At 42.9% G+C, this 25,815-nt stretch overlaps 1 protein-coding gene across 1 annotated transcript in view; it reads right to left on the reverse strand.

Annotated features, from left to right (window-relative positions):
- The window catches only part of IFT122 (intraflagellar transport 122), a 2,412,356-nt gene that overhangs the window by 2,285,971 nt on the left and 100,570 nt on the right, over positions 1 to 25,815 (reverse strand). The window contains exon 4 of the mRNA XM_044078630.1: positions 13,432 to 13,510. Within this exon, the coding sequence (XP_043934565.1) occupies positions 13,432 to 13,510 (79 nt within the window). The remainder of the gene's footprint in view (positions 1 to 13,431; positions 13,511 to 25,815) is intronic.

Below are 25,815 nucleotides of genomic sequence, written 5' to 3' on the forward strand. Positions count from 1 at the left end.
GTACACTTACAGCCCAATACTGAAAATTCCAATAAACACAAAAGTCTACTGGCCTTCTCTGCTGTGTTTCTGCTTTGACACTGGGAGAGCTAGAGTTAAGCTGTTACTCAGTGTGCAGCCATGTTAGAATTAAGTCCCTGCACTCTGCATTTCTTAATAGAATTCAATACTCTTTCCTTTTTATCTATACCTGTAAAGCCATTCAAGTTCCAGGATAAAATGGACGGCATAGCCATCATGATAAAAAGCTATTGCTCCCACCTATTATACAGGACAGTTTTTCTGAATATGTATTTCCAGCTTCTCTGTTACACACATATACTAATGTTTCACAGGCTGATCTTTTGTACTGTTGTTTTTTTCTCATCTTCATTTGAGCCTATGTCACATTTTCAAGCTTTTTTGTTTTGATGAAAACCCTGAAACAAACCAAAAAAAAACTAAATACAAAACACTCTATCCCCTATTAACTTGCAACAAACACACAAAACTATGTACATCTTCCAGAAGGGAACAAGTGCCACAAATTGACAGCTATACCTACAGGCATTATGTATCAAACCTAAATTAATGTTATCCATGTTAAAGTGCATTTTACAGACTGTGCTCCCACTTACACTCATTGCTATATGTTCTCTTCTTATCTCTCTTCCCCTCCAAGATATGGCAAACAGCTTGTATGCTTTCATAAATCATTACATTTTAGTCCTAAGAAAAAGTGCATTGGCTATCTATAAATAAATTGTACACTGTTCTATTTGTTACCTCTTATTCACTTCTCATATTTTAAAACAATTTTTCACTGAACTGCTTGCCATTGTACCTTTAACGTTTATAGTTCCATCAGCAAAGAATACTCAGAATTCTCAAGATTAAGTGTTTGCACCTGCAGACAGCTTGTCTCCATGGAAATGTACCCAACAATGAGTCTTTGTAAATTTCACTCAGAAAAGAATGCTCAGCTACAGACATTTCAACTCCACTGAACATTTGCCAGTAGAGAACAAACAAACTAATATCTCTGCAGGTGTAAGAAGCTTAGCATTTTCATGGCTTTCATCATTTTGTCTTATTTTTAAAGCCTACCTGATTACAACTTAATCCAAAGGTAGTAATCTAGATATTCACCCTAATTCTATGTGTAAATAATCAGTGCACTTTTAAACCCCATCCCTACCCCAGCGGCCCAGGATCACAGCATATGAACATTAAACATGCTTTTGTCTAGCCTTTTTTCGCTTGTTATACTGCAAAACCTATACTTCTTACAACTAAAAAGTACTTCATTAATATCTTTACTGCACACAACAGTTACTGAAAAGACTCCTCCCACATTTAAAATGCCCCTAACTACACAAAACTGATTTACTGTACAACATGCAGTTTATATTATGAAACGTTTTATACAAAACTAACATGAACAAAAAATTGTTTCATTACAGTTAGTTTTTCTCCTTTTAGTGTCCTTCTAAACATTACTGATATAAAATGGAAAGAGCATATGCTTTACAATCCACCCACAAGTTTAACAAAGTCAACAAAAGTTCAGTGTTCCTCGGCCACTATTTCTTGCAAAGCCATATTTCACAAATGGGATAAGATGCTTTATAGTCTTCCATTTATTCACCAGTTTCATAGTTGATGGTCTTTTTCCTTTTCATCTCCATCGCCTAGCACCAGACTCTGGTTCAAGTCCAAGGTACTGCTGCTACTTCCAGTCAACACCTGTGCTTTTTCCTGTCTCTCAGGAATTTCCCTTTGGAACACTGGAAAAGGTTTCACTGGCAATGTCTCGCTCTATGACCCTTGCCGTCAGCAGAATGAGAAGCAAAGTCCCCATCTGCTTGATGACTCACTTTTTGTTGGATAAACTTTTGTATTTCCTCCTTAGCCTGTTCAGCATCAAAAAATTATTTTATCCCCAGAAAAAAAGATTATGAAGATAGCTGGATACAGCAGTTTGAATCTCATACCTGCCTCTCAACATTCCCTGATTGCTAGGATAAATTTGCTCATCTTCTACCTCGTGTACAGCAAATAATTATTTTCCACAAACAATTTAAGAACTTTCTATGCAGTTCTCAACAGAGAAGCTATTAAGTGTACAAAGGCAACCTCTAAAATATGCCTGATAAACTGATACATGATATGTTATGCAACTTATCTGACAAGTGTATGACTGGGCACTGAAAAATAGTATAACTAATTATTACAGAACACAGAAACACAGGTGCTCTCATGGAAGCTCACATACGACACACACACAAACACAAAATGAGGTGATAAAACTATGGCAGTGAGATTAAAGCTGTGGAAGACATGGAAAAAGTCAAATATAGTACCTGCATGAATAATCCAAATATGTGAAGGTTAAATAAAGGTGAAAGTACTGCAAAAACAGAAACATTGACTTAAAAGCAGCTGTCATTTTCTCTGGTGCTAGATTCTGAGATGGCTATCATGCATCAAATCTAAGTGCACCAAGATGGTTTCTGACCACAGTTCAAAAACACTGCACACCATGCACAGGGTACACAAGCAAGCCAATAAGAAGTAATACAATGGCCCAGAATTAGCAGAAACGGCAACATCTGCATGATGCAGAATGAGACAGACTGCCTGAATATATCATTAGTCATGTATATAGTAGATCCACCTTAGGAATACAAAAAGTATAGTTTTGTACCTACCATAAATGTAGATGTTCGAGTGCTGACACTGCTGCAGTCATTACACTTGGGTTATCCTGCCGTCAGGCGGTCCCGCAGTTGGCCAGAGTTCCAAAGTCTTGGTCCGGCATCTGTTGCTGTTGCCTCCTCCCTGACGTCAGTGCGAAAGGGGTATATAAGATGCAGCCGATGCCATTTTCTTCAGTTTTTCTTGCCCCAGATGTCAGGTGCCCCCAAACAGGTAAGCAATTCAAATTGCTAGTAAACAATACAAAAGAAAAGCAAACAACCATTTTTAGGTTACTCCACATAGGTAAAAAGGGTAGATGTCCTAGGTAAGTACCAGAAAGTAAGAGGGGAAGGAGGGAGGGTAAGATGGACTGCAGCAGTGTCAACACTCGAACATCTACATTTATGGTAGGTACAAAACTGTACTATGTTCATCGTGTTACACTGCTGCAGTCATTACACTTGGGTGGAATCCCAAAGCTGAGGTAGGGAGGCTGGATCTATAAGGCATTAAGGGTGGCTATAAGGCCCTGCAGTATAGCAGTGTCGAAGCCAGCTCTGGATTTGGAGTATAAAAGCAAATGGTAATGTTTGGTGAAGGTATGCACAGAACTCCATGTTGCTGATTCCAAAATATCCTTGGTAGGTACTCCTCTGAGGTAGGCAGTTGAATTGGCTGTTGTCCTGGTGGAGTGAGATCTAATGCTGCTAGGTACAGGTTTCACATGGTGGGTATAGCAGAAATGTATACAGTGTCCTATCCATTTTGAAATAGTCTGCTTTGAAATGGCTTTTCCCTGTGCTCCTGCAGCGTATGCTATCAATAATTGCTCATATTTTCTGAAAGCTTTGGTTTTGTCCAAGTAGAAGCATAACTATCTGTGAATGTCCAAAGAATGTAGCAATTTCTCCCCTTTGTTCTGTGGTTTTGGATTAAAAAGTTGGCAAGTGAATAGTTTGGTTCAGAGCCACACTTGATACCACCTTTGGCATAAACGTAGGGTTAGTTCTTAAAGCCTGTCCTGGTGGAAGATGAGGAAAGGTTCCACTACCATTAGTGCCTGCAATTCTGAAACTCTTTGTGCTGATGTAATTGCCAGCAGCAGAGCAGTTTTCCATGAGATGTATTTTATTTCTGCTGTGTTAGCTGGCTCAAAAGGAGGTACAGTTAATTTTTCCAAAGCAAAGTTGAGGTCACAAGTTGGTGTAGGTGCTCTATGGGGCGGTCTTATGTTTTTAGCCCCTCTGAGGATTTGTTTGAGCAAAGGATTAGAAAAAAAGGATCCATGTTGTAATGAGCAGAGATAGCTGAGGCGTGGATCTTGATGGACGAAAAAGAGAGGCCCTTGTCCAGCATCTCAGTTAAGTATTGCAGTATCTGAGGAATGTTTGGGACAAGAGGGTCAAGGCTGTGCGCTTGGTTCCAGGCACAGAATCTCTTCCATTTATCCGAGTATGCTTTCCTGGTGCTAGGCCTTCTGGCCTCCAGAATGACATCCATAACAGCTTTGGAGAGAGGCATTGCTTGCTTGACTAGGGAATTTTCCATGCAGCTAGGTTTAAGGTCTTTAGCTGGCTATGAAGTATCTGATTGTTGTGCTGTGTCAGCAACTCTGGGATTTGAGGCAAAATCCAGGGTGGTTCTTGTGCTAAGTTCTTTACGATTGGGTACTAGTGCTGGTGTGGCCAGTCTGGTGCAATCAGTATCATTTTTGGCTCTTCCTGCCTGGCTTTTATGAGTACCTTTGGGAGGAGAGGTAAAGGAGGGAAAGTGTATACTTGTAGTTTTTTCCAGCTGAATGAGAGGGCACCCACTTTCCATGCTTGTGGATGGTAGCTCCTTGTGCAGAATTTCTGTAATTGGCAGTTCTTTGGGGAAGCAAACAGATCTATGTCTGGGCTCCACCATTTTTGTGTTATCATTCTGAATATTTGTGGATTCAGTTTCCATTCGTGTGGGTCCATAATGTTTCTGCTTAGGTCGTCTGCCAGTGTGTTTTTCTCTCCTGGCAGGAATTGTGCTTGCAGATGAACTTGGTAGTTTACAGCTGTGTTCCACAAGGTCATGGCTTATCTGCAGAGGGGGTAGGAGTGTGTGCCCCCTTGCTTATTTATGTACCACATAACTGTGGTGTTGTCTGTCATTAATAGTAATTATCCTGGATGCAGTAGGTCCTTGAAAGGTATAATAGCATTTTGTTCAGCTAGCATCTCTTTTGGATTGATGTGGAGATGTCTTTGCTCTGTGGGCCACTCGCCCTGGATACATTTTCCTGCCATGTGTGCTCCCTGGCGTAATCCGGTGCATCTGTTGTCAGTGTTTGACTGGCTGTGGGTTGAGTGAAAGGCTGTCCCTTGTTGAGGTGACAAGCTTGTGCCCACCATTGAAACTCCTGTTGTAGGAAAGGAATTAGTGGTATAAAGACTTTGACAGTGTTGAGACCATATGCTCTTTAGGTACCATTGTAGTTTCCTCATATGCAGTCTGGCATATGGAATTAGTAGTATGCAAAATGCCATGTAGCCCAAGGCCTGCAGAATTTTTCATGCAAGGAGTTGTGTCTTTGTTGCCATTAATTGAAAATATTGAGTCAGTTGTCCTTGCTTGTCTGGCGTGAGATAAGCCATCTGGGCCATTGTGTTCAAGCTGGCACCCAGTAATATTACCTGTTGTGAGGGCACTAGTTTTGATTTCAAGCTACAAGATCCAAGCTCCTAGCTCCTCCCCCTACCCATAATCCCTTGCTATGTGCTGCATTACCTCAGATCGAATTTTTTGCCTCTTACACAACTCCTACCTTCGATAGAGGAAGCAACACCAGATAAACTGTCCTAAAGCAGAACAAGATCTCTTTGGTGATCAGGAATCCCGAAAGGTTCGGGGGATGGCAGGGGGGGGTCGGTTGCAGACAAATGAAGTACCTACTCAGATGGAACGTTATGGTGAGTACATAACTTCTTTATCTGAAGTAGTTACTTCATTTGCTCTGCAACCTGTGGGACAGAGTCCCCAGCTACCTAGGGAGAAACCCTGGGCGGCCTATGGAAGGATATTCCGAAGCACCGCAGAGCCAAAGGAAGCCCTACCTCTCGATACCATATCCAACTTATAATGAGAAATAAATGTATGTGAAGAGGACCAGGTAGCTGCAGAGCATATGTCATCCAAGGGGATCCTAGACCAGAAGGCTGCAGAGGTGGCCACAGCCCTCGTAGAGTGAGCGCGAATTCCCGTAGGAACCGGTTTGCCTGCAGATAAGTACCCGTGGACTATGCATTGACAAATCTAATTTGCTACAGTCACTTTGGAAATGGCCTTACCCATGGCTGATTTAGCAAATGACACGAACAACTGGTCTGATTTGCGAAAATCCTTAGTCCTGTGCAGGTAGAAACGCAGTTGTCTGTGCACATCCAATTTATGCAATGTGTATTCTCCTTTATTCTGAAAGTTTGGGAAGAACACGGGTAAGTTTATTGATTGATTGATATTTGAGTCCGAAGCCACCTTAGGTAAGAACGATGGATTAGTCCCAAGGAACACTCTATCCTTATGAAAAATGAGATAGGGATGCTTCATACATAAGGCTTGAAGTTCTGATACCCTTTTGGCTGAAGTAATGGCCACCAAAAAGGCTGTTTTCCAGGACAAGAACTTTAATGGAACCGAAGCCGCGGGTTCAAAGGATGGGCCTGTCAAGGCTTGTAAGACTAAGGCCAAATCCCATGGAGGCACCACCACTTTCACCGGAGGCTTCAAGACGAAAACGCCCCGTAAGAAGGTTTTACATAATTTTGTAGAAGCCAAAGATCCTAGTCCGTCTCCCACATGGAAATGGGAGATGGCTGCCAATTGCACCTTAACTGTTGAAGCACTTGCTCCTTGTCTGAATATCAGAGACAGGAAGTCTAGAATAGTAGGAATAGGAACTGTAAATGGATCCAGGCCTCTATCTTTGGCCCAGACAGAGAAACGTTTCCATTTGCTGTAGTAAATCTTCCTAGTAGTCGGCTTATGTGCTGCGACTAGAATGGTCTTAACAGGAGATGAGATACCGGGAGTCCTAGCCATCAGTGGAACTGGAGCAACCAAGCTGCAAGCTTGAGGTTCACCAGGTTCGGGGGTTGTAATCCCGCCGGATGTGAAATCAGGTCTGGAATGGGATCCAGTATCCATGGCGGAGATACACTGCGAGACCGCAGGTACGGGAACCAGATCTGGCGAGGCCAGAATGGGGCTATGAGGATAACTCTGCTTCCCAACCGACGGGCTTTCTGTATGAACTTGGTCATGAGCAGAAGGGGTGGATAGGCATATAGTAGACCGGACGGCCAAGCATGGACTAGAGCATCTCTGGGATTCTCCCCTTCTGGGGGAAGTATTGCGAAGTACTCACTGCATTTTGTGTTTAAGGAAGAAGCAAAAAGATTGCAGCAAGGCCAACCCCATTTGCGGAAGATCTACTTCGCAACTGATGGATTGAGGGACCACTCGTCCGGAGTGAGAATCACTCTGCTCAGTTTGTCCGCCAAAATGTTGGACCAACCCGGAATGTGCGTTGCTACCAGAAAGCGGTTGGTGGATATCGCCCATTCCCACACTCTCATAGCCTCCCGGCAAAGTGGGTAGGACCTGGTTCCTTCTTGCTTGTTTATGTACCAGACCACTGACATGTTGTCTGTCGGGATTGCAATAGTCCCCAGAGGTAGAAGGTTGTGGAGAGCTTGCAACGCTAGAAGCACCACCCTCATCTCTAGGACATTGATATGCAAAGCGGTCTCCAGGGGAGTCCACGTGCCTTGGACGGTTCTGCCCAAACAATGCCCCCCCACCCGAGGTGAGAAGCGTCCGTGGTCAGCGTGGCTTGGGGAGGAGGGACAACAAAAGGCCTCCCTTCCTTCAGCTCTGGGGCGTGGAGCCACCAAAGAAGGGAGTGCCTGCAAACTCTGCTTAGGGGAATCGGAGTATTCAACGGATGGAGTAGCAGGGACCAATGAACTTGAAGGGTCCACTGCAGAATCCTCATTCGCAGACGCGCGTGAAGGGCGAGACTGATCACTGCTGCCATAGATCCTAGTGCCCTCAGAACTAATTCCGCCTTCGGGGCTGGGCTTTGAAGAAGAATTAGCACCTGACACGACAAGCTGTTTATCCTGTCCGCAGTTAGCATAGCTCAAGAAATGCGGGTATCTAACTTGGCCCCTATGAACCCCAGGACCTGTACGGGGCAAAGAGAGGATTTCTAAAGGTTTACAGAGATGCCTTAGCTCTGGGCAAGGGTAAGAGCATAATCTCTTGCCAGGCAGAGCCAATGCCTGTTGGTGGTGGTAAGGAGCCAGTCGTCTAGGTACGGGAAGACCTGAATACCCTGAAGTCTCAGGTGGGCTGCAACCACTGCCATGACCTTGGTGAACACCCTGGGGGCTGAGGTGAAGCCGAACGGGAGAACCCTGAACTGGTAATGACTGGCTCCCAGCCGGAAGTGGAGAACCCTTCTGGATCGTCTGTCCATCAAGATGTGGTAGTATGCATCCTTGAGGTCTATCGAGCACATCCAGTCGTTCTGCCGCAGAAGGGGGAGAATAGATTGGAGGGTGACCATCCGGAACTTTTCTTTGGGAATGAACAGGTTCAAAGCGGAGAGGTCTAGAATGGGTCTGAGTTCCCCCGTCTTTTTTGACACTAAAAAGAACCTGGAGTAATAACTCGATCCGGACTGGTCTGGGGGGACGGGCTGGATGGCTCTTTTTTCTCGCAACTTCAGGATTTCTGAAGCTGCTGCCTCCCTTCGATCAGGTGGAACATCGGGGAGGTATCTGGTCGAGGGAGGGTGGTTTATGAAGGGGATGGTATAACCTCTGGATATGATGCGGAGCACCCATCGATCTGTCGTAACGGACTCCCAGTTTGACAGGTGCTCCGACAACCGCCCCCCCGACTGCCTCCAGAGAGGGACAGCTGGGTAAGCCCTCAGGGCTGCTGCGCGGGTCTATCCGGGAAGGGTTCCCTGGACCCGAAGTTACGTGGTCCCCCTCTGCCTCTGGGCCGCCGTCCTCCTTGTCCTCCTCTGCCTCTAGAAGACGAGGGGTCCGAAGCCGGATGGGATTGCTGGGACTTACGGAACCACAGCTTCTTTTGTCCCCTCTGATTCCTAGAAAAGGATCGTTGGGGATTAGAGAAGCGGACCCCGATGGCAGACAGCGTCTTCCCATCCTTCTCGCTTTGGACCAGCATCTCACGAACGGTCTTGCCGAAGAGCGAAGATCTGTCAAAGGGTGCATTCGCGAAGGACGCCTTGAAGGGATCCGCGAAATCGCAAAGACGGAGCCAGGAGTGACGTCGCAAGACGACCCCGGCTCGGCTGGCCCTAGCGACTCCCTCCGTGGCATGGGAGAGTAGAAGCATGGACGTGTTAGAGATGGATTTCAGAGTGGCCATACGAGTCGAGAAAACTTTTTTGTCCTCGACTGACATGGACTCCGGGGGGGCTGCAGCGTATTCCTTAATTAAGTCTCGTTGCAGCCTAATGGTATGTGCCATGTAGTTAAGCGCCCTTACAGAAAAGGTCGCTGAACTAAATATCCGCTTCCCAATGCGGTCCAGTGCTCGAGATTCCTTATCTGGCGGGTGAACCAAAGAACTCTCCTGCGCGAGTTCTCTCTTGGTGGCAGCCGCCACTAGCATGGCATCCACTGGGGTTCCCTTGGCCCAAGACAATCTATCCACTGGGGGGCTAAGGATCTTGTCGGGTCGCTTTGGGATAGGCTCCACGGTGTCGGGCTCCTTCCACGCCCTAGTAGTAATGAGGTCTACCAGGGGGTCAGCCGGTGGGGACACCCAGGAGGTAGAAGGGCCTACCTCAAACACATCCAGGAACATGGATTCATCTGCGGAAGGTTTTTGGGCAGACCACCCCCCTCTAATATGCAACATTTCCATGATGTCTCCGAAGGAGACATCCTCGGGGGGGTGACCTTGGGGAACCTTCCCTTTCATCTAAATTCGTGTCGGTTGTAATGGACTTGGGGGAATCCAGGTGCCTCCTCTTGCACCGACGTTTTCGAGGGACCTCCTCGGTGGGACTGTCCGAAGAGGGCTCGTCAACGGGGTCCTGTTCCTCTAAGGGAACCAACTGGAGGGCTTGAGCAGGCTGTCCCGATGGTCGGATGATGGAGGATAGACCCACATGCAGCGGGGGTACGGGAGGATCCGACGCCCGGACCGGGGACCTGGAGGTCCTCGACAGTACCCTCTCCACAACCTCAAAAGCCGAAGGAGAGCTACTCTCGCCAGGCTCCGAGAGCAATCTCCTCGGCTCCAACCCCGATCCCTACCTCCAGCCGGAGCCGAGAGAGAGGTGTGCTCCGAACCCAACGGAGCCGAAGACACACCAGCTCCCCCGGATCCGATGCTCAGCCCTCAGCCCCGAGAGCTCAGATCTGACAGACTCGAAGGCACAGTCGGCGTTGAAGCGACCGGAGCTATCAGCGTCGACCAATCCCTGGTTCCGAAAGGGCCCGGATCCGATAACTCCGAGACCCGAAAACGGGTAGGAGAAGGAGTAATCGGAGCAAATATGGGGGCCGCGCTCCCCCCCAGAGGGGGGGAGGCAAGAGCACCCCCATCTGCATTTGGGTCTGGATGAATCGGCGCATCATCCGATCCATATCTGCTTCAGTGAGGCTTCTTGTTGATCTCGAAGAAGTCGTCGAGGTGGGCCGGGAGGGCCGCCTCGACGACCTCGAGGGAGACCGATCCTCCTCCTCCAGCTCCGGACAAAAACGAGGTGAACGAAGCCGAGAGGGGGAGGATCCGTAGCCCCTTGAGGGAGACCTAGTCAGCTTAGACGGCAGGGCTGAGGGTTGAGTCTCAGCCCGCCTTTTGTGGGACTTATGTCCCTTGTCTTTGTGTCTTTTCTCCACTGTAGTGGAGTTACCTGAATCCCCCGAACTCAAACCCAAAGAGGGAGGTTGAGTCCCAGGTTTGAGTCAGGGGCCCAGAAGGCACGAGGGCTGTGGAGACAGCCTGTGCCTGAGAGGGGGAGGAAGAAGAAGCTGATTCCTGAGGCAACAAGCCCGCCAGGATCAGCTTGTTCTTCCTGTCCCTAATAGCTCGGGGATTAAAGGTCAGAGATTGTGCAGGCCGATGACAAATGGGCCGCCCCCAAGCATAAAACGCACTGAGTGTGGCCATCCGCCGGCGAAAGCTTATGGCCACACTTAGTACACTTTGAGAACACCGCCTTAGGCCCTTCAGCCATAACACCACTCACACCAAAAAACACACCCAAACACTAAGAGGGGGGAGGGTGAAAGGCGGGAACTAACAGAAAAAAAAATAGTTAGAAAGGGGGAACAAAGGTACCTAACTAACTACACTTTCACTAACTAACCCAGAAAAAAAACTAAACCTCTTACACAAGAAAAAGATTTTTTTTTTTTTTTTTTTACAGAAAGAAGAAAAAAAAAAGGTTCAATCTCACCAAAAACCCAAGGAGCTCTTCAAAAGTAGCTGCTTCAGCCGCGGCAAAAAACGATCTGGGGTAATGTAGCACGTAGCAGGGGATTATGGGTAGGGGAGGAGCTAGGAGCTCGGATCTTGTAGCTTGGAAAGCTGCCGGCTCGGATCCGAGATCGGATCCGATACCCCCCACAGGTTGCAGAGCAAATAAAGTAACTACTTCAGATCAGTTTGTTAAAGACTTGTACACATTTACTCATGAAAGAGAGCACGTTAATAGTACACATTTATTTTTAGTAACACTTGATGTCATCTCATTATTTACTGTCATACCAAATGCTTATGGTATTAACAGCGTAATCAAACTGTTGATTGATAGTGGTAAGCATGACAGTAACTTTGTTGAATCTATACGACTGCTATTAAGGTTGGTACTAGAAAATAATGTTTTCATCTTTAAAGATTGTTTTTATTGGCAACGTCAAGGAGTTGCCATGGGAACTTCTTGCACCAACAGCTACGCTAATGCTGTAATGCTGGGATGGGAGCAAGTTATATTGGTGAATGATAATTTCAAAGATAAGATATGATTTTTCCGTAGGTTTGTGGATGACCTATTTTTGGTTTGGGCAGGTTCAGTGGATGAGCTAAAAATGTTTGTTGATTATATCAATACTACTACAACCTTCTTGAGGTTTACTGTGAATCATACATATAGTGAAATTAACTTTCTTGATGTTACTGTGCTACAGGATTTAAATGGTCACTTTAATTTTAAACTGTAAAGGAAGGAATGTCATGTTAACAACTTACTTAGTAGAGACAGTATGCACCCCCAGTTCATCTTTAAGAATGTAGCACAAAACCAGTTTTTTAGAGCATCAAGATTAAATGCCAATGTCGCTGATTTTAATTTACAGCTCAGTAAGACACAACATGAGTTAAAAGATAGAGGTTATGAACCTAACCTCATAAACCAAGGGCTACAGAATGTAATGAATTTGAGGCATAGCAAAGCCAAGCCTTATTTTTCTAAGTCCACGTCTAATAATAAGAGTATGGGATATGTAACTAATTCACAACCTTTGAGATTATGTTTCAGTTATTCTAGAGATATAAAGTTTTATACCGACATCATTAATAGAAACTGGAACATTCTTACCTCAGATGTACAAATTAGTAAACATATAGGATCATGACCGCAGTTTACTTTTAAGAATCAAAAGTCCCTACGGAGACAGTTGTGTTATCCTAAGGAATATACTACATTGAGTACCATCAGATGTAGTAGACCCTGTGGTAAATGTAATTTTTGTAGTTCTATAGAAACATTTTTATCTTTTCAGCACCCTGACACCAATGAGATTTTCAATTTTAGTGTTAATGCTAGCTAGATGTGATTCACAACATATAGTTTTTATCTTGCTACATGTAGAATTTGTAGAAAGTTCTATGTAGGCAAAACAGATAGAACTTTTAGAGAAAGAATCAGAGAACACATATCATATAAGGAGAGGCACTCTTATCAATACCCTTGCAAGACATATTAATGATACCAGTAAGCAACATACGTTCTCTTTTAGGGCCATAGGTAGAATATCTGAAAGTATAAGAGGAGGGAATGTCAAGACACAAACTGAGAGTTTAGAGGCAAGATGGATAATTAGACTTAGGGCAACCGCAGGACATGGTTTAAATGAAAATATTCATTTAAGACCAACCCTTAAAAATAAACCTTTACGTAGATGAATTGTTTTTTTTTTTAATGTATATATTTTCTTTTTATACATGTTTTTATATGTTTTTAAATGTTTATATAAGTTTTCTTACTATTCATTTATTATAAGAATATATTTCTATAACTCTTAATTCTAATGTGCCTTAATCATTGATTTGGAGTATCACATGCTATTTAGTATAAATAGTGATGTCAGCACTTTATTCCAGTACACCTGAAGAAACCTATTTGGTGAAAGCGCTTGTGTTCTGCAGTTTTTTGAATAATAAACGTTTTAAAGCCTGGAGCCTTACCTCAGTGACTTTTCTGCTGTTTTCATTAGTTATACATTTACAATCAAAGCAAAATTGTTAAAGGCCTGTAGGGTGTCCTTTGCAGTAATCTCAATATATAAATTTAGAGATGAGGAACAACATACGCCCATGAAATGGTCAATTATATCATAAAGATAAGCATAAATTTCAACAGTGTATGTGGCAGAGCCTTTGCATACTCTTTAACAAATCTCCATCTACTATAGTTATCACAAATAAATTAGATGTGAAAACACTTACGTGTATTTTAAAATACCCTCTAGCTTGGAAGTCCAAATAATAACACTTTTGTCTGCAGATCCAGATGCAAACCTTTTTCCTACAAAACAAAATGGTTTAGTGAATGCAGAACATGCACAACTATGCAAAGCTAAAAATCATCAGGGTAACAGCAACAGTACAATTCTTACACTACTTGATATTGTCAAACACCCAGACAACATTTAGAATGCATCTATAGTTAAGAATGGAAGAACTCAGCTTAGAGAAAATTGATGAAGAAAATGAGGTCACAGGACACAACAAGAAGATTATTATAGTTCACTAATGAACGCGCCTGTTAACAATAACAGACCAGGAAGGGGCTGTAGATACACTCTATGAAGACTTTAATAATGCATCTGGCAATCCAACACAAAAAGCGAACGTTTAAACCACCTATCATGTATATCACCAGGTCATAAACAGGAAATAGAGCTTTACTGCAAATGAAATGCTAGTATGTCACTTAAGGATGACATACTGAGAGCAATCATATGGCTTTACATATAACAATGCAGGCAGGAAGAAAATATGTGGTCCTTGCAGAGGACAAAACTTTTATAGCATTGCAAAACAAAGAAGTAAAGAGGATGAGACTTAGTATAGCAAAACTAAATAAATGATTAAATGAAAAGCAACTTGGATTCAGTAAAAAATGTTTCAATTAAAAATAAAAAAAAATCTAAAGAGTATGTGAATGAAAAGTATGCTTGTGATGGGACAGTGCATTACTTTTATTTTATTTTATCTCTGTTAACCGGGTAGTTGGGCTGGTGCGATGAACCTTTTCCGCCATGACACAGGCCATAAAAGCAAGACAGTTAACACAAGTAATCAAAGAACAATTAGTAGTGTGCAGGATTACACAATAAAGTCTGGATAGCTAAAATTAGAAAACAGTGTGGATAAATCAGTGTTGTCAAATGAAAAAAATGTATAAAGAATAACTATTGCCAGGTGAAACACCAAGTGATGTAGACAACTGCAAGAAAAAGAAAAAACAGCATGCTATTAGGATTTCAAATTAATTAAAGCACACAAACAATGTAAGGTGGTAACAAAAGATGACTGATATGACAGTGGGATGCACAGAATATTAGTACTGTAAGCATTAAACAATATTATTCTCTTGCACAAGCTACCGCTGACATTGTTTTGTCCTTGTATATGCGGTGCTGAATAGGGAGCAACCTTTACAGAGACAAAGCCAAGCAGTCCAAAAGACTACAACTAAAATGACAAAGACCTGCACAAGAACGCATATGGCTGGACACATTAATAATACTTTATTACTTACCTGCTCAACTCTCCTTCTCTAATAATTATGTCTCACCCTTCAATAGCTCTTTACACTTTCATTTTTTACAGTTTTCAAAAACTTGTCTATGAAAGTGTCCGAAATACTATGAAGGAGTCATACATTTTTTCATTTTATTTATTGTGTGTTAATGTATTTTCTCATAAGTTGCATTTTTATTACTGTATTTTGTGTATTTCTATGATACCTCAGCTATATTTTTTTGTATCTTAATTTAATGGAGATTTTTCCCTGCACCTCTACTGAAAAAGTGGCATTATCCCAGTTACCAAATGCACATAAAGTTCATATTAGGGGCAATGAGAGGAAGGACAAAACAGAAATATTCACAGACCTCAAGGAAACCTAAAAATCCAAAATGAGCAGCATTTTTTCAGATTAAAACAAGAATAAAAACAAGAAACATGCTTAAAAGACAGGCTAAAGCAACGGGTAGAATCTAAAAACAGCCAACTCAGAAACTCTGCTAAATAATCTTTCACGACTAAGTGCCAGCCTCTTTGATCTAGTGGTAAGACTTTTGCCTTTGAGTCACAGATATGCGAGTTTGAAACTGTTGGGCACAAACTTTTCCGTGTCCCTGCTGGACAGGAGCATTGGGTGCTGATTTGTCAATACATGGGCTCACCTACATGGGAGTACAACAGTCTGATGAGAAAATGACTTCAAAGTCAAAATGGAATACAAAAATACACTTTTGGGGACAGAAAAAAGGAAGTAGGCCTTGAGCTGCTTAAAAAAGTAGGTGACTAAATAGGCAGGAAGATATTCAGACTTGGGGGTCAATGACAATGTTATAAAGAAATATAAGAAAGGGCTGTAGATTCAAAGTACAGTTAGAGGTATTGTGGGACGGTCATACCTCTCAACTTACAGACTTTCACAGAATGTCCAGATTTCTGCCTCATAATTTTTGTCTTTTTTCTAATAAAACTGCAGTTTTCTGGCAAATCATTGGCAAAATCATTGAGGGTTGAAGTCAGAAAATATTGACAGATATCTGAGTTTAAGACTACGTACCCTTCAGAAAATTCATGCTAATGCAAAACCTGTTATTCTATCAAGTTTCCAAGTTTGTAAGAGCAATATTTAAAGTGTCCCTATTTTTGGGTCTTTGTCCAGACTTGCTGCTCTAAGAGGTTGAGAGGTATGGAGATTGCTCTTCTACTGTTAGGAATAACATATACATACTTATCTAACAGAGGGCAAATGTTGGCAAATGTTGGCATATGTTAAAGTACTGTCACACAACTAATCCATACCAGATTTACATACACTTGCTAAAAGGGTGGGTGTGATGATTTAGCAGACACATTTTCTCAATAAACTCAGTAATAGCATGAAGTTTACAGATAAACAATATAACACAATAATTCAGGTACAAAAATCATAAAAATTACAAGATAATTAAAAATTATCAGGTAAAATACAATGCAGTAATAGCAACCTGATAAGAATGTTTAGAAGTACTTAGGTTACTCAATAAAACAGGTTTGAAGGTTCAAAACATATAAAATTAAAAAGAGTTTAATTCACGATTATTCAGTTTTAGTTCCATTTGATTATACTTGCATGTATGAATACTCTAAAGACTAAAGCATTGTTTTACTTCCAATTTATTTTATATTTTCTCTTTCATTTAAGTTTTGGTCTATTCTCTTAACAAAAGTGCTCAACAGAAGCAAAAAAGAAATTGTGTCTTACCATAACGTTCCATCTGTGTTGTCGATCCTCACCAATCCTTGACAGTGGGTTCGGTTCCAAACATGGAACCGAGTCAGCCTTATATTTCAGCTCCCAATCTCCAAACTCTCGAGCCAGGCTCTATCCATAATCCTCCTCTCAGAGATTACCTCAGCTCAAGTTTGCCAACAAATGACAGACACACGTAAAAGTTATGGTTAAGTAATGACAAGCATATCAACCGAGGTCACACGAGTCTTTAAAAACTTATCAAACGATTGAAACTACTTACCAACAGTGCTTCTAGGCTACTGCTTATTGGTGACGTCCACTCAAACCCTGGACCACTCTCAGATAACACCAACTCATCTAATCACTCTAGTCTCAACACCCCCCACACATCCAATCCTAAACAGAAAAAAAATCAGACCTATTGCTAATGAACATTAATATTAGAAGTATAGCCAACAAATTGGACATCCTCCATGCCACTCTAGCCACATACTTCCCAAACTTAGTCATAATCACTAAAACATGGTTAAAACCAAGAACAAAAGATAATGAAATACTACACCCAGGTTACTCCATACTACGGGTGGATAGACTCAACAAAAGAGGAGATGGAGTTGCTGTCCTCTTTAAAGTCCATCTCACTTTAACTTTCCTTGAATGCAAAACCCCACAACTGGACAGTGCAGAAATCATCTATACCACACTAACCATAAATTCAAGAAAAACACAATATAATTGGCTGCTATATCCCACCTGGAAATAATGTCCCAGTTAGAGAATGCCTATTGCACTGGGCAAGTAGTATCCTTAGTCAGGAGACATTCATACAGGGTGATTTTAAATTAGACTGGTTTGCATGTGATACAGATCACCCCATCCATCACATAAACGTGCACGGTTTTACACAAACTATTCAAAAACCTACCCGAATAGAAAAAGCTAGTAAAAAACAATCCACATTGGATTGGATATTATTAAATAACTCCTCTCTCTCATTTCAAACAGGTTGCATTCCTGATGGTCTGAGCGACCACCTATCCACATTTCTTATATGACAACACATATTCCCAAAAAAAAAAAAAAAACTTCATGCTACCAAACTAAACGAAAAAAATAAAAAAAAACGAGCAGGCAACGGATCCTTCGACACTTTATTGAAAGTCCTACTACCAAACTAACCTACTACCTAACTTTCAATAAAGTGTCGAAAGATCCATTGCCTGCTCGTTTTTCTTTTTACAATACATATTCCCACCAAAACCTACTATGTTTAAACAACTGAGAAAAAAACATAACTTTAATCTTGACAACTTCCTAGCTAACCTACAAAGATGCAACTGGACTCCACTCAAGTACCTTGACCTAGATGATGTAGTGGACCACTTTAATAAATCTTTCTTAAATATATTAAATGCACATGCCCCTGTTAGAACCAGAGTAAAATCAAACTATGCCCCCTGGCTAAGCAGAGACACTAGAGCCCTTTTGAAAACTACAGCTAAAACCTGGGACCTATGGAGTAAGACTAACACAGTAGTTTCTAAACAACAGTGTCAAGGACTTAGAAATAAGGCAAAAAAAAACAAAACAGGATAAAATAAATTTCTATCATAACATTCAAAACATATATCAAAAAACCCTCAAAAATTCTGGCCGGCTATAAACTCAATCCTTCACCCAGGAAAATCCACTACACCAACGCCAAACATCTACAACAATTCCGATAGCATAGCTACCATTTTTAACAAACATTTTACTGAATCTAGAATTACCCTTTCCAAACGACAAAGCCCTAACTCCTGATACCAAACCAGCCAAGTCTACAACTAGCAATGCCTCATTCTTTCTCCCCAGTTCCTACAGCCACTATAAAAAAACTACTACAGAAACTAAAACCAACTACACTTGTTGTAGATAACTTAGTCAGTGAATACCTCAAAACTGCAGGTGAATCTATAACCTTCCCAGTATCAATCCTTATAAACAGATCCATTTTCGAAAACAAAGTCCTTCAACTGTGGAAAATTTCCCATGTAATCCCACTTCATAAAGGGGGACCTTCCACAGGACTGAAACTATCAGCCAATTGCTATTCTTTCACCTCTTTCTAAGCTACTCGAAAGGTGTATTCATCTCCAGGTCATGAAATTCTTACTAAAAAATAACCTTCTCACATAGTACCACTACAGCTCTCTTATCCTTCACTAATACCGCAAACCATCACAGGAATAACAGGAACTTTGTATCTGCCATCTTTCTAGACCTATCAAAAGCTTCTGATATGGTCTCCCATTCCACACAAATAGATGTACTAACTGAACTATCCTTCTCACCATCTGCCACAGCATGGTTTCATAACTATTTATCTGCCCATCAGCAATCTGTTCTATGGTAGGGTGACCTATTTCCACACCTTCCTTTATCTATTGGTGTCCCCCAAGGATCTATCTTGGGCCCTCTCCTTTACTCCCTCTTTACTAATAATCTACACACAGCTACTCCACATGGTTGTATGATACAGTATGCAGATGATTCAACACTTATCTGTACTGCCACTTCTCTATCAACTTTATTCTCAAACACAGGAATCTTTCACTTCTGTTGAAACATGGTTAGCCAATGCCCATCTAATTCTGAACCCAAACAAAACTAAATTATTATTACTCTTCTAACTTAACACGACATCTATCTCATGCCCAACATTTAACATAATAGCCAAAGACAATACTGTGATCTCCCCGACAACCCATACAAAGCTTCTTGAAGTGAAAATAGAAAATACCCTAAAATTTGACTTGCATGTCTCCCTAACTATAAAAAAGTCCATAAGAAACTTGGAAGTCTATACAGGCACAAAAGGTTCCTGACCACAATGGCCAAAATTACATTAGCACAAACCCATCTGCACTCCACTCTAATATATGCCACTCAAATTTTAACTAATCGAAGGAAAACTGACTTATCTAAGTTAGAAGCATGTTATAATAAAATTGCTAAGTTTGCATCTGACTGCCCATATAGAACACATCATTGCACAGCTTTAAGGATACTAGACTGGCTTGGGCTTCCCAACATTATTCTTTACAACCAACTCTCTCTAACTCACAAAACTGTAACACAACCAACTAGAACCCCTGCACTACATAATCTCATCCTTCCTTACACTTCCTGCTGACCACTTCGCTCCAACAATAAGAACTTACTCAACGTCTCCAAGGCCAACAACACTGCAGGAGAATCTTTATTTTCCAACTATATATCTCATATATGGAACTCCCTTCCTAAATCCACTCTCTCAATCTCATCCACTAACCACTTTAAGCCATCACTTAAAGCTTATCATTGGCTATGTTCCTGTACTAACCCCTCATGAGTCCTCTGATACATCGCAGTATACCCAAAACATATCCAACTTCTCCCCAGTGTTTAATCTTTTGTTCCTACCGACTTGCCTTAACCTTATATCTTGACATAAGTCATACCTACAAATAGTACTAGCTATGTTCAAAGCCCAGGATTTGTTGTCAAGATGTAAAAAATTTGTATGTTCTTATGTATACTACATTTTGTTTACTTTATTGATTATTGTAATGTATGCATGAAAATTTACTGTTACTCATGGAGCTTTTCTCCACGGGCCTCTGCTGAAAAAGGACCTGTGTCTAGTCGGACTTTCCCGGTAAACAAATGTTGAATAAACAGAGGGATTTTGTAATCTCTGGATATTTTTCCTGCACCCATTTGTTCGTCATTAACACTTACCAGGCAGATTGGTGCAGAGAAAGTCATCACCCGAATGCCTCCAGAAGAAGGCAACTGGGCCCCCATTCAGGAGTGCTGGTAGGAAGTACCAGAGAAAGACTCTCTGGATCCCTGGTTCTGCGGTCTATTTCTTCCTCCCCCCCCCCTGCCCCGGGGGGAAGTCTTTGCCTTGTGAATTCTGGAAAGGCCCTTTGAATTTTTTGAACAATTGTCGCCCACTCCTCTAGTTCCTAGAGTATGGCCTCTGAGGAGTGGAGAAATGTACGCCTATGGCAGAAAGGGTCTTGCCATTTTTTCACATCTGGCTAGGGCATCTTTTATTTTGGGACCAAAAAGGGTAGATCTGTCAAATGGAGCGTTGACGAATGACGCTTCAAATGGCTCCGCAAGGTCGCACAAGCGCATCCAGGAATGTCTTCTGATGGCTATGCCTGAACCCACTGCCCTAGTCCTCCCTTCAATTGCAGGAGCAATGAGCCTCAGGAACGAGTTAGAAATTGCTTTAAGGGTTGCAAGCTGAGAAGTAACTTTGTCCTTTTACCCCTTCTGCCACTGCTCCTAAGAGGGCATCCGAGAGCTCTTTGTTCAGATCCCTCTGTAACTTGGTGAAGTGTGTCATATAATTCAAGGATGTGACAGCGAAGGTCGGTGAAGCATAAACGCGCTTCCAAAATCTATCCAAGGTCCTAGACTCCTTGTTAGGAGGATGGATAGTAGGACATTCTTTGGCAAGTTCCTTTTTGGTGGCTGCCGCTATCACCATGGTGTCAATGGGAATTCCTTTGGCCCATACGGTTCATCTTTATGGGCGGATAATATACAATCTGGTCTCTTGGGGACTGGCTGTGTGGCATCGGTCATCTTCCACGCCCACTGAGCAATCAATTTAATGAGATCATCAGCAGGTGGAGAGATCCAAGGAGGAGAGTGTTAGGAGCGAAAAGCCTCCAGGTATACCGATTCCTCTGAGGAAGGTTGTGTGGAGGACCAGCCAGCCCTCTGTTTCAGGATTTCTAAGATGTCCCCGAAGGAAACATCATCAGGGCATGACCTGTGGGAACCTTCCCCTTTATCAGAATCAGTACATTCAGTGAAAGATTCCTCCGGGGAATCCAAGTGCTTCCTCCTGCACTTTCTTTTCATAGAGACTTCCTCAGGGGGATGACCTGGGGAAGCATCCTAAGAGGAAACTACTAAAGTAATTGTTACCTAGGACTTTTGTGCCCTTTGTCCTAGGGATGAGACTGATGGTAGCTCAGGATAAGGAAATGGAGAAATCTAACCTGACAGGAAAGGTAATAACTGCGAGTCTCCAACAGACAAGACCTTCTCCATGATCCAGAAGGCTGGCCTCCCGGTAGAGGGAGGGGAGCCCGAAACCAAAATAGACTCCTTCAGAACCAGGGTCACACCCCACACTGAGAGGGCAGCCTCTGGGATAGAAGCATGGGTTGATACTGCTGAGGCACAAAGGGACATGGATGGCTCCGAAGGAGCAGAAAGAGTACCATGCATCTCGGACCTGACCAGAGAGCCCCGACCCTGGGAGGTCTTCGGTGCCAAAAACTTGGAGGAACTGAAGGAGATTCTCGGAATTGGAGATGAAGATACTACCAGAACAGAGACAGTCGATGCTGGGTTAGTCGGAACCAAGGGCTCCAAAGGCTCAGCAGGAGTCAGAGAAGGATATGGGGGTGACATAGGAAGAATGGTATGGAACCTGCTGTGGCTCAGAACCAAGGACAATCCTCTCGCCGTCAGCAGCTGATCCACCAGTCTCACAATATCTGCCTCTGAAAGACTCATAGTAGACTGAACCAATGAAGTGGAAGGAGATTTAGGAGGTCTCACTTCCGCAAAAGGACTAGGGGGGTCTGTCTTTAAATGGATCTACAGAAGGAGAATAAGATGTTCTTGGGAGTGGAGGCAGCCCTAATTGCTTCGGTACCGATGCAGCAGTAGGTGCCGAAGAAGGTGTCGGCTCCGAGGCCAATTTAGAAGTAGTAGTTCCGGATAAACCCTCTGGTGCAGATGAACTCCAGTACAGAGGAAGAGTTTGCCATTTTCCGTGTCAGTTCTGAGGACTTTGGAATCGAGGAAGGTCTTTTCTTAGAAGTAGGAGAAGATGAAGATGATGTGAAAGTGCTGGCTTGGGTCTTGGACTCAGAAATGGCCTTATCAAACCCAGATTTTAGGAGACCCTTCAAAATTAGCTTACTTCTTCTTTCAGTCAAAGTACAAGTTGAAAACCCGTGACAAATGGAACAGTTTTCTTGGAGATGGATCTTACCAAGACAATAAACACATAGAACATGCACATCTGAGTTGGGCATTTTGCCTTCACATTTTTTACACCTCTTAAACCTGGTGGTGTCTTTAGAAGACTTCGTAGAAGAAGGTTTCTCCTGTTGCTGCTTAGCCACAATGGCAGATAGAAACTGTCACACAATCATGGGACAGAGCAAAGTGAGAGAAAAAACTGAAAGAAGACTGACATCATCAGATAATGAAGTTATGTACTCACCATAACTTTCCAGCTGTTGTCTCCTTTAGTCTTCCTTACACTTATGTGTTTCTGTTCCATGCTCAGAACTGACTCGGCTGTCAGCAACCTTTAGATTCGAAACTAGAACTCCCCCCATCCTACCTAGCTCCTCTCACATACCTCAAATCGAGTTTCTGCATTATTTTCATAAATAACAAATTACATTCTAAAAGGTAACAAGAGCATAAAAGCTGCTCAAGAGCTCAACAGCGGAAAAAGAAGTTATGTCTTACCATAACGTTCCATCTGTATTGTTGATCCTCGTTCAATCATTAAGCATGTGGTATCGGTTCCAACCTCGGAACAGAGCCGGCCATTTTCCAAGCTCGCGTCAGCTTCAAACTCTCGAGCTAAACTCTTACCCACAATCCCTCTCTCCCTGTTACCTCAGATTGAGTTTGCAAGTTAAAGAAGGTAGAGGCTACCTCTGGTCAAATAACCTAACAGAACCGGATGGTGAGATCCACTAGAAACCACAGGAGGGGGAAGAAGGGAGGGTCGTAATGACTGAATGAGGATCAACAATACACATGGAACTTTATGGTAAGACATAACTTCTTTATCTGATACTGTTAATCCTCATTCATTCCTTATGCATGGAACACAGTCCACAGCTACCTCCATTCCTGGGAGGCTCTCATGGAAGGACATTCCTGAGCACCATAGTTTCATAGTTTAGTACTAGGCTATTTGCCCTGGGGCATTTGTAAGCCTAGCCATAGTGATGTGGCTTTTGCCACCCCATGAAATGGTACAAAATGTACAGAATAAATTTAGAATACTGTGCCTCTGTCTAGTAGTGACACAATGAAGGTCCCCTTATATAATAGAATTAGTTTACTGTGCCCCTGTCTAGCAGTGACACAGATGTGACCCCTGGGGTAAACTTACGATCTCCCATCCACTCATCAAGATTTCTCTTGAAGAGAGTCAGTGAGGGGCTCTGCCTAATACGAACTGGGATCTTGTTCCAAAGCATGGGAAGCCTCTGGGTTATAAATCTATCCCTCCAGCATGTCCTATTCATACTTGTGCCGAGGTTTAAGTCTTTAGCTCTCGTGGTCCTGATGGATTTGGATTTTTTGAGATGGAGCATGTCCAACAGATCCTGATTGGACATGGCCTTGTACGTCAGGCAGAGATCACCTCTGAGCAGGCGGTATGCTACTAAATAGAGCTGAAGTTTCTTTAGTCTGGCAGAATAAGACATATGTTGGAGACCCTTGATCCTCTTGGTGAGGTACTTTTGTGGTCTCTCCAGCTGTTGCAAATGCCGGGTGAGGTACATACCAAATGGGGCATTGTACTCAATCATGGGTCTGATGAGGGAGGAGTATAGGGGTACAAAGACATCCTTGGATCTGGATGTGAATCCCTTCATGATGAGGTGCGCAAGGTAGAATGTTTTTCTAACCAATTTAGCAACGTGGGTGTCAAATGAGAGGTCGATGTCGACTTGGGTCCCTAGGTCTCTGATTACTTTTTCCATACTCAGTGGGTTGCTGTCTATGTGATAATTTGTGGGTACTTTGTTTTTCCCAAAGGGGATGACTATAAATTTTTTGGCATTTAGTTTAATGCCGTGACTCCTGCACCAGTTGTCCATTTCTGTGAGGCCTTTTTGTAGGATGTATGTGTCCGCTGGTGTATCGACTATGGCGCCTAGTTTGCAGTCATCTGCGAACTTTGTCAGCCACAACCCTCCCATGTTTGCTTTAACATCTGAGAAATAAATGCCGAACAAGAGGGGTCCCAGGACAGATCCCTGTGGGACACCACTTGTGACTGGCTTTGAGTCTGACATTGCTCCAGCGATTTTAACTTTATGGGTTCTGTCCTTTAGCCAGTTTGCAACCCATCTAGTGACATAAGGATTTACGTTTAAGCTGTTGAGCTTATCTATGATGTCTGAATGGAGTATTGTGTCGAAGGCCTTAGCCAAGTCCAGGTAGGCTGTATGGACTGCTTTGCCCTCATCAATGGCTCTAGTGACTGTTTCGAAAAAGTCAACCAGGTTCAAAAGGCAGGATCTGCCCTTTACAAAGCCAAACTGGGTGGGGTCAAGTGTCTGTAGGTCCCCTATGTCTCTGTTTATGAGTTCCATAATGATTCTTTCCATAGCTTTGCAGACCAGGCTGGTTAAGCTTATGAGGCGGTAGTTCCCAGGGTCTGTAGAGGTACCCCCTTTGTGCAGTGGGACCACTGTTGCGGTACGCCAGTGTTCAGGTACATATCCTGAAGTAAGGCTAAGGTTAAATAGCATTTTTATGTGTGGGTTTAGCTCCTCTTGGAGTTCACGTAACACGCAACCCGGGATACCGTCAGGTCCCATTGATGCTGTGTTTTTAGCTTTGTTTGGGGCGGTTCTCACTTGGACATCTGAGATGACAGGGAGATTACATTCAGCTGGGATAAGTATTTCTTCTTTTGGGGGTGAGGGAGGGGAGAAATTTGCACTGAACCTGTCAGCCAGAATGTTGGCAATATCTGTGGGTTCAGTGTATTTTTTGTTGTTGTGAACTAACTCTGAGCATATCTGAGGGTTTCCACCCAGGTTTCTAACATAGCTGAAGAAGGCTTTGTGGTTATCTTTAGTGTCCTTAGCAATTTTTCTCTCAAAGTTGGCCTTGGATGTTTTATGAGAAGCGTAGTTTTCTGCTAATGTTGATCAGAGATGTCTTCCCTTCATGGGATTTTGCTCTGACGTGCAATAGCTTCCTTCTTTTGTTATACAATTTGTTAATGGCGGAGGTCCACCAGACAGGACGCTTGCCTTTGGTGGAGAGGGACTTGGATTTATTTGGGATTGCATGATCCATGCATTCTTGGAGATGTCCATAGAAAGCATTTGTGAAGGATTCGGCATTGTGGGATGTGGTATCCACTGGCACAGTGGGCTTAAAGGATACCATCTCAGTCTTAAGAAGAGTGAAGTCTGCTTTTAAGAAGTTTTTCACTGTGGTCTTTTGTGCTGGGGGTGGAGGTGGGATATGTATATCCAGGGTGATTAGTTTGTGGTCAGATCTCACTTGTGAGGGGTATA

This window comes from Protopterus annectens, chromosome 7.part1 (assembly GCF_019279795.1).
Source record: "Protopterus annectens isolate FY-2018-M chromosome 7.part1, PAN1.0, whole genome shotgun sequence".
Taxonomy (NCBI): domain Eukaryota; kingdom Metazoa; phylum Chordata; order Ceratodontiformes; family Protopteridae; genus Protopterus; species Protopterus annectens.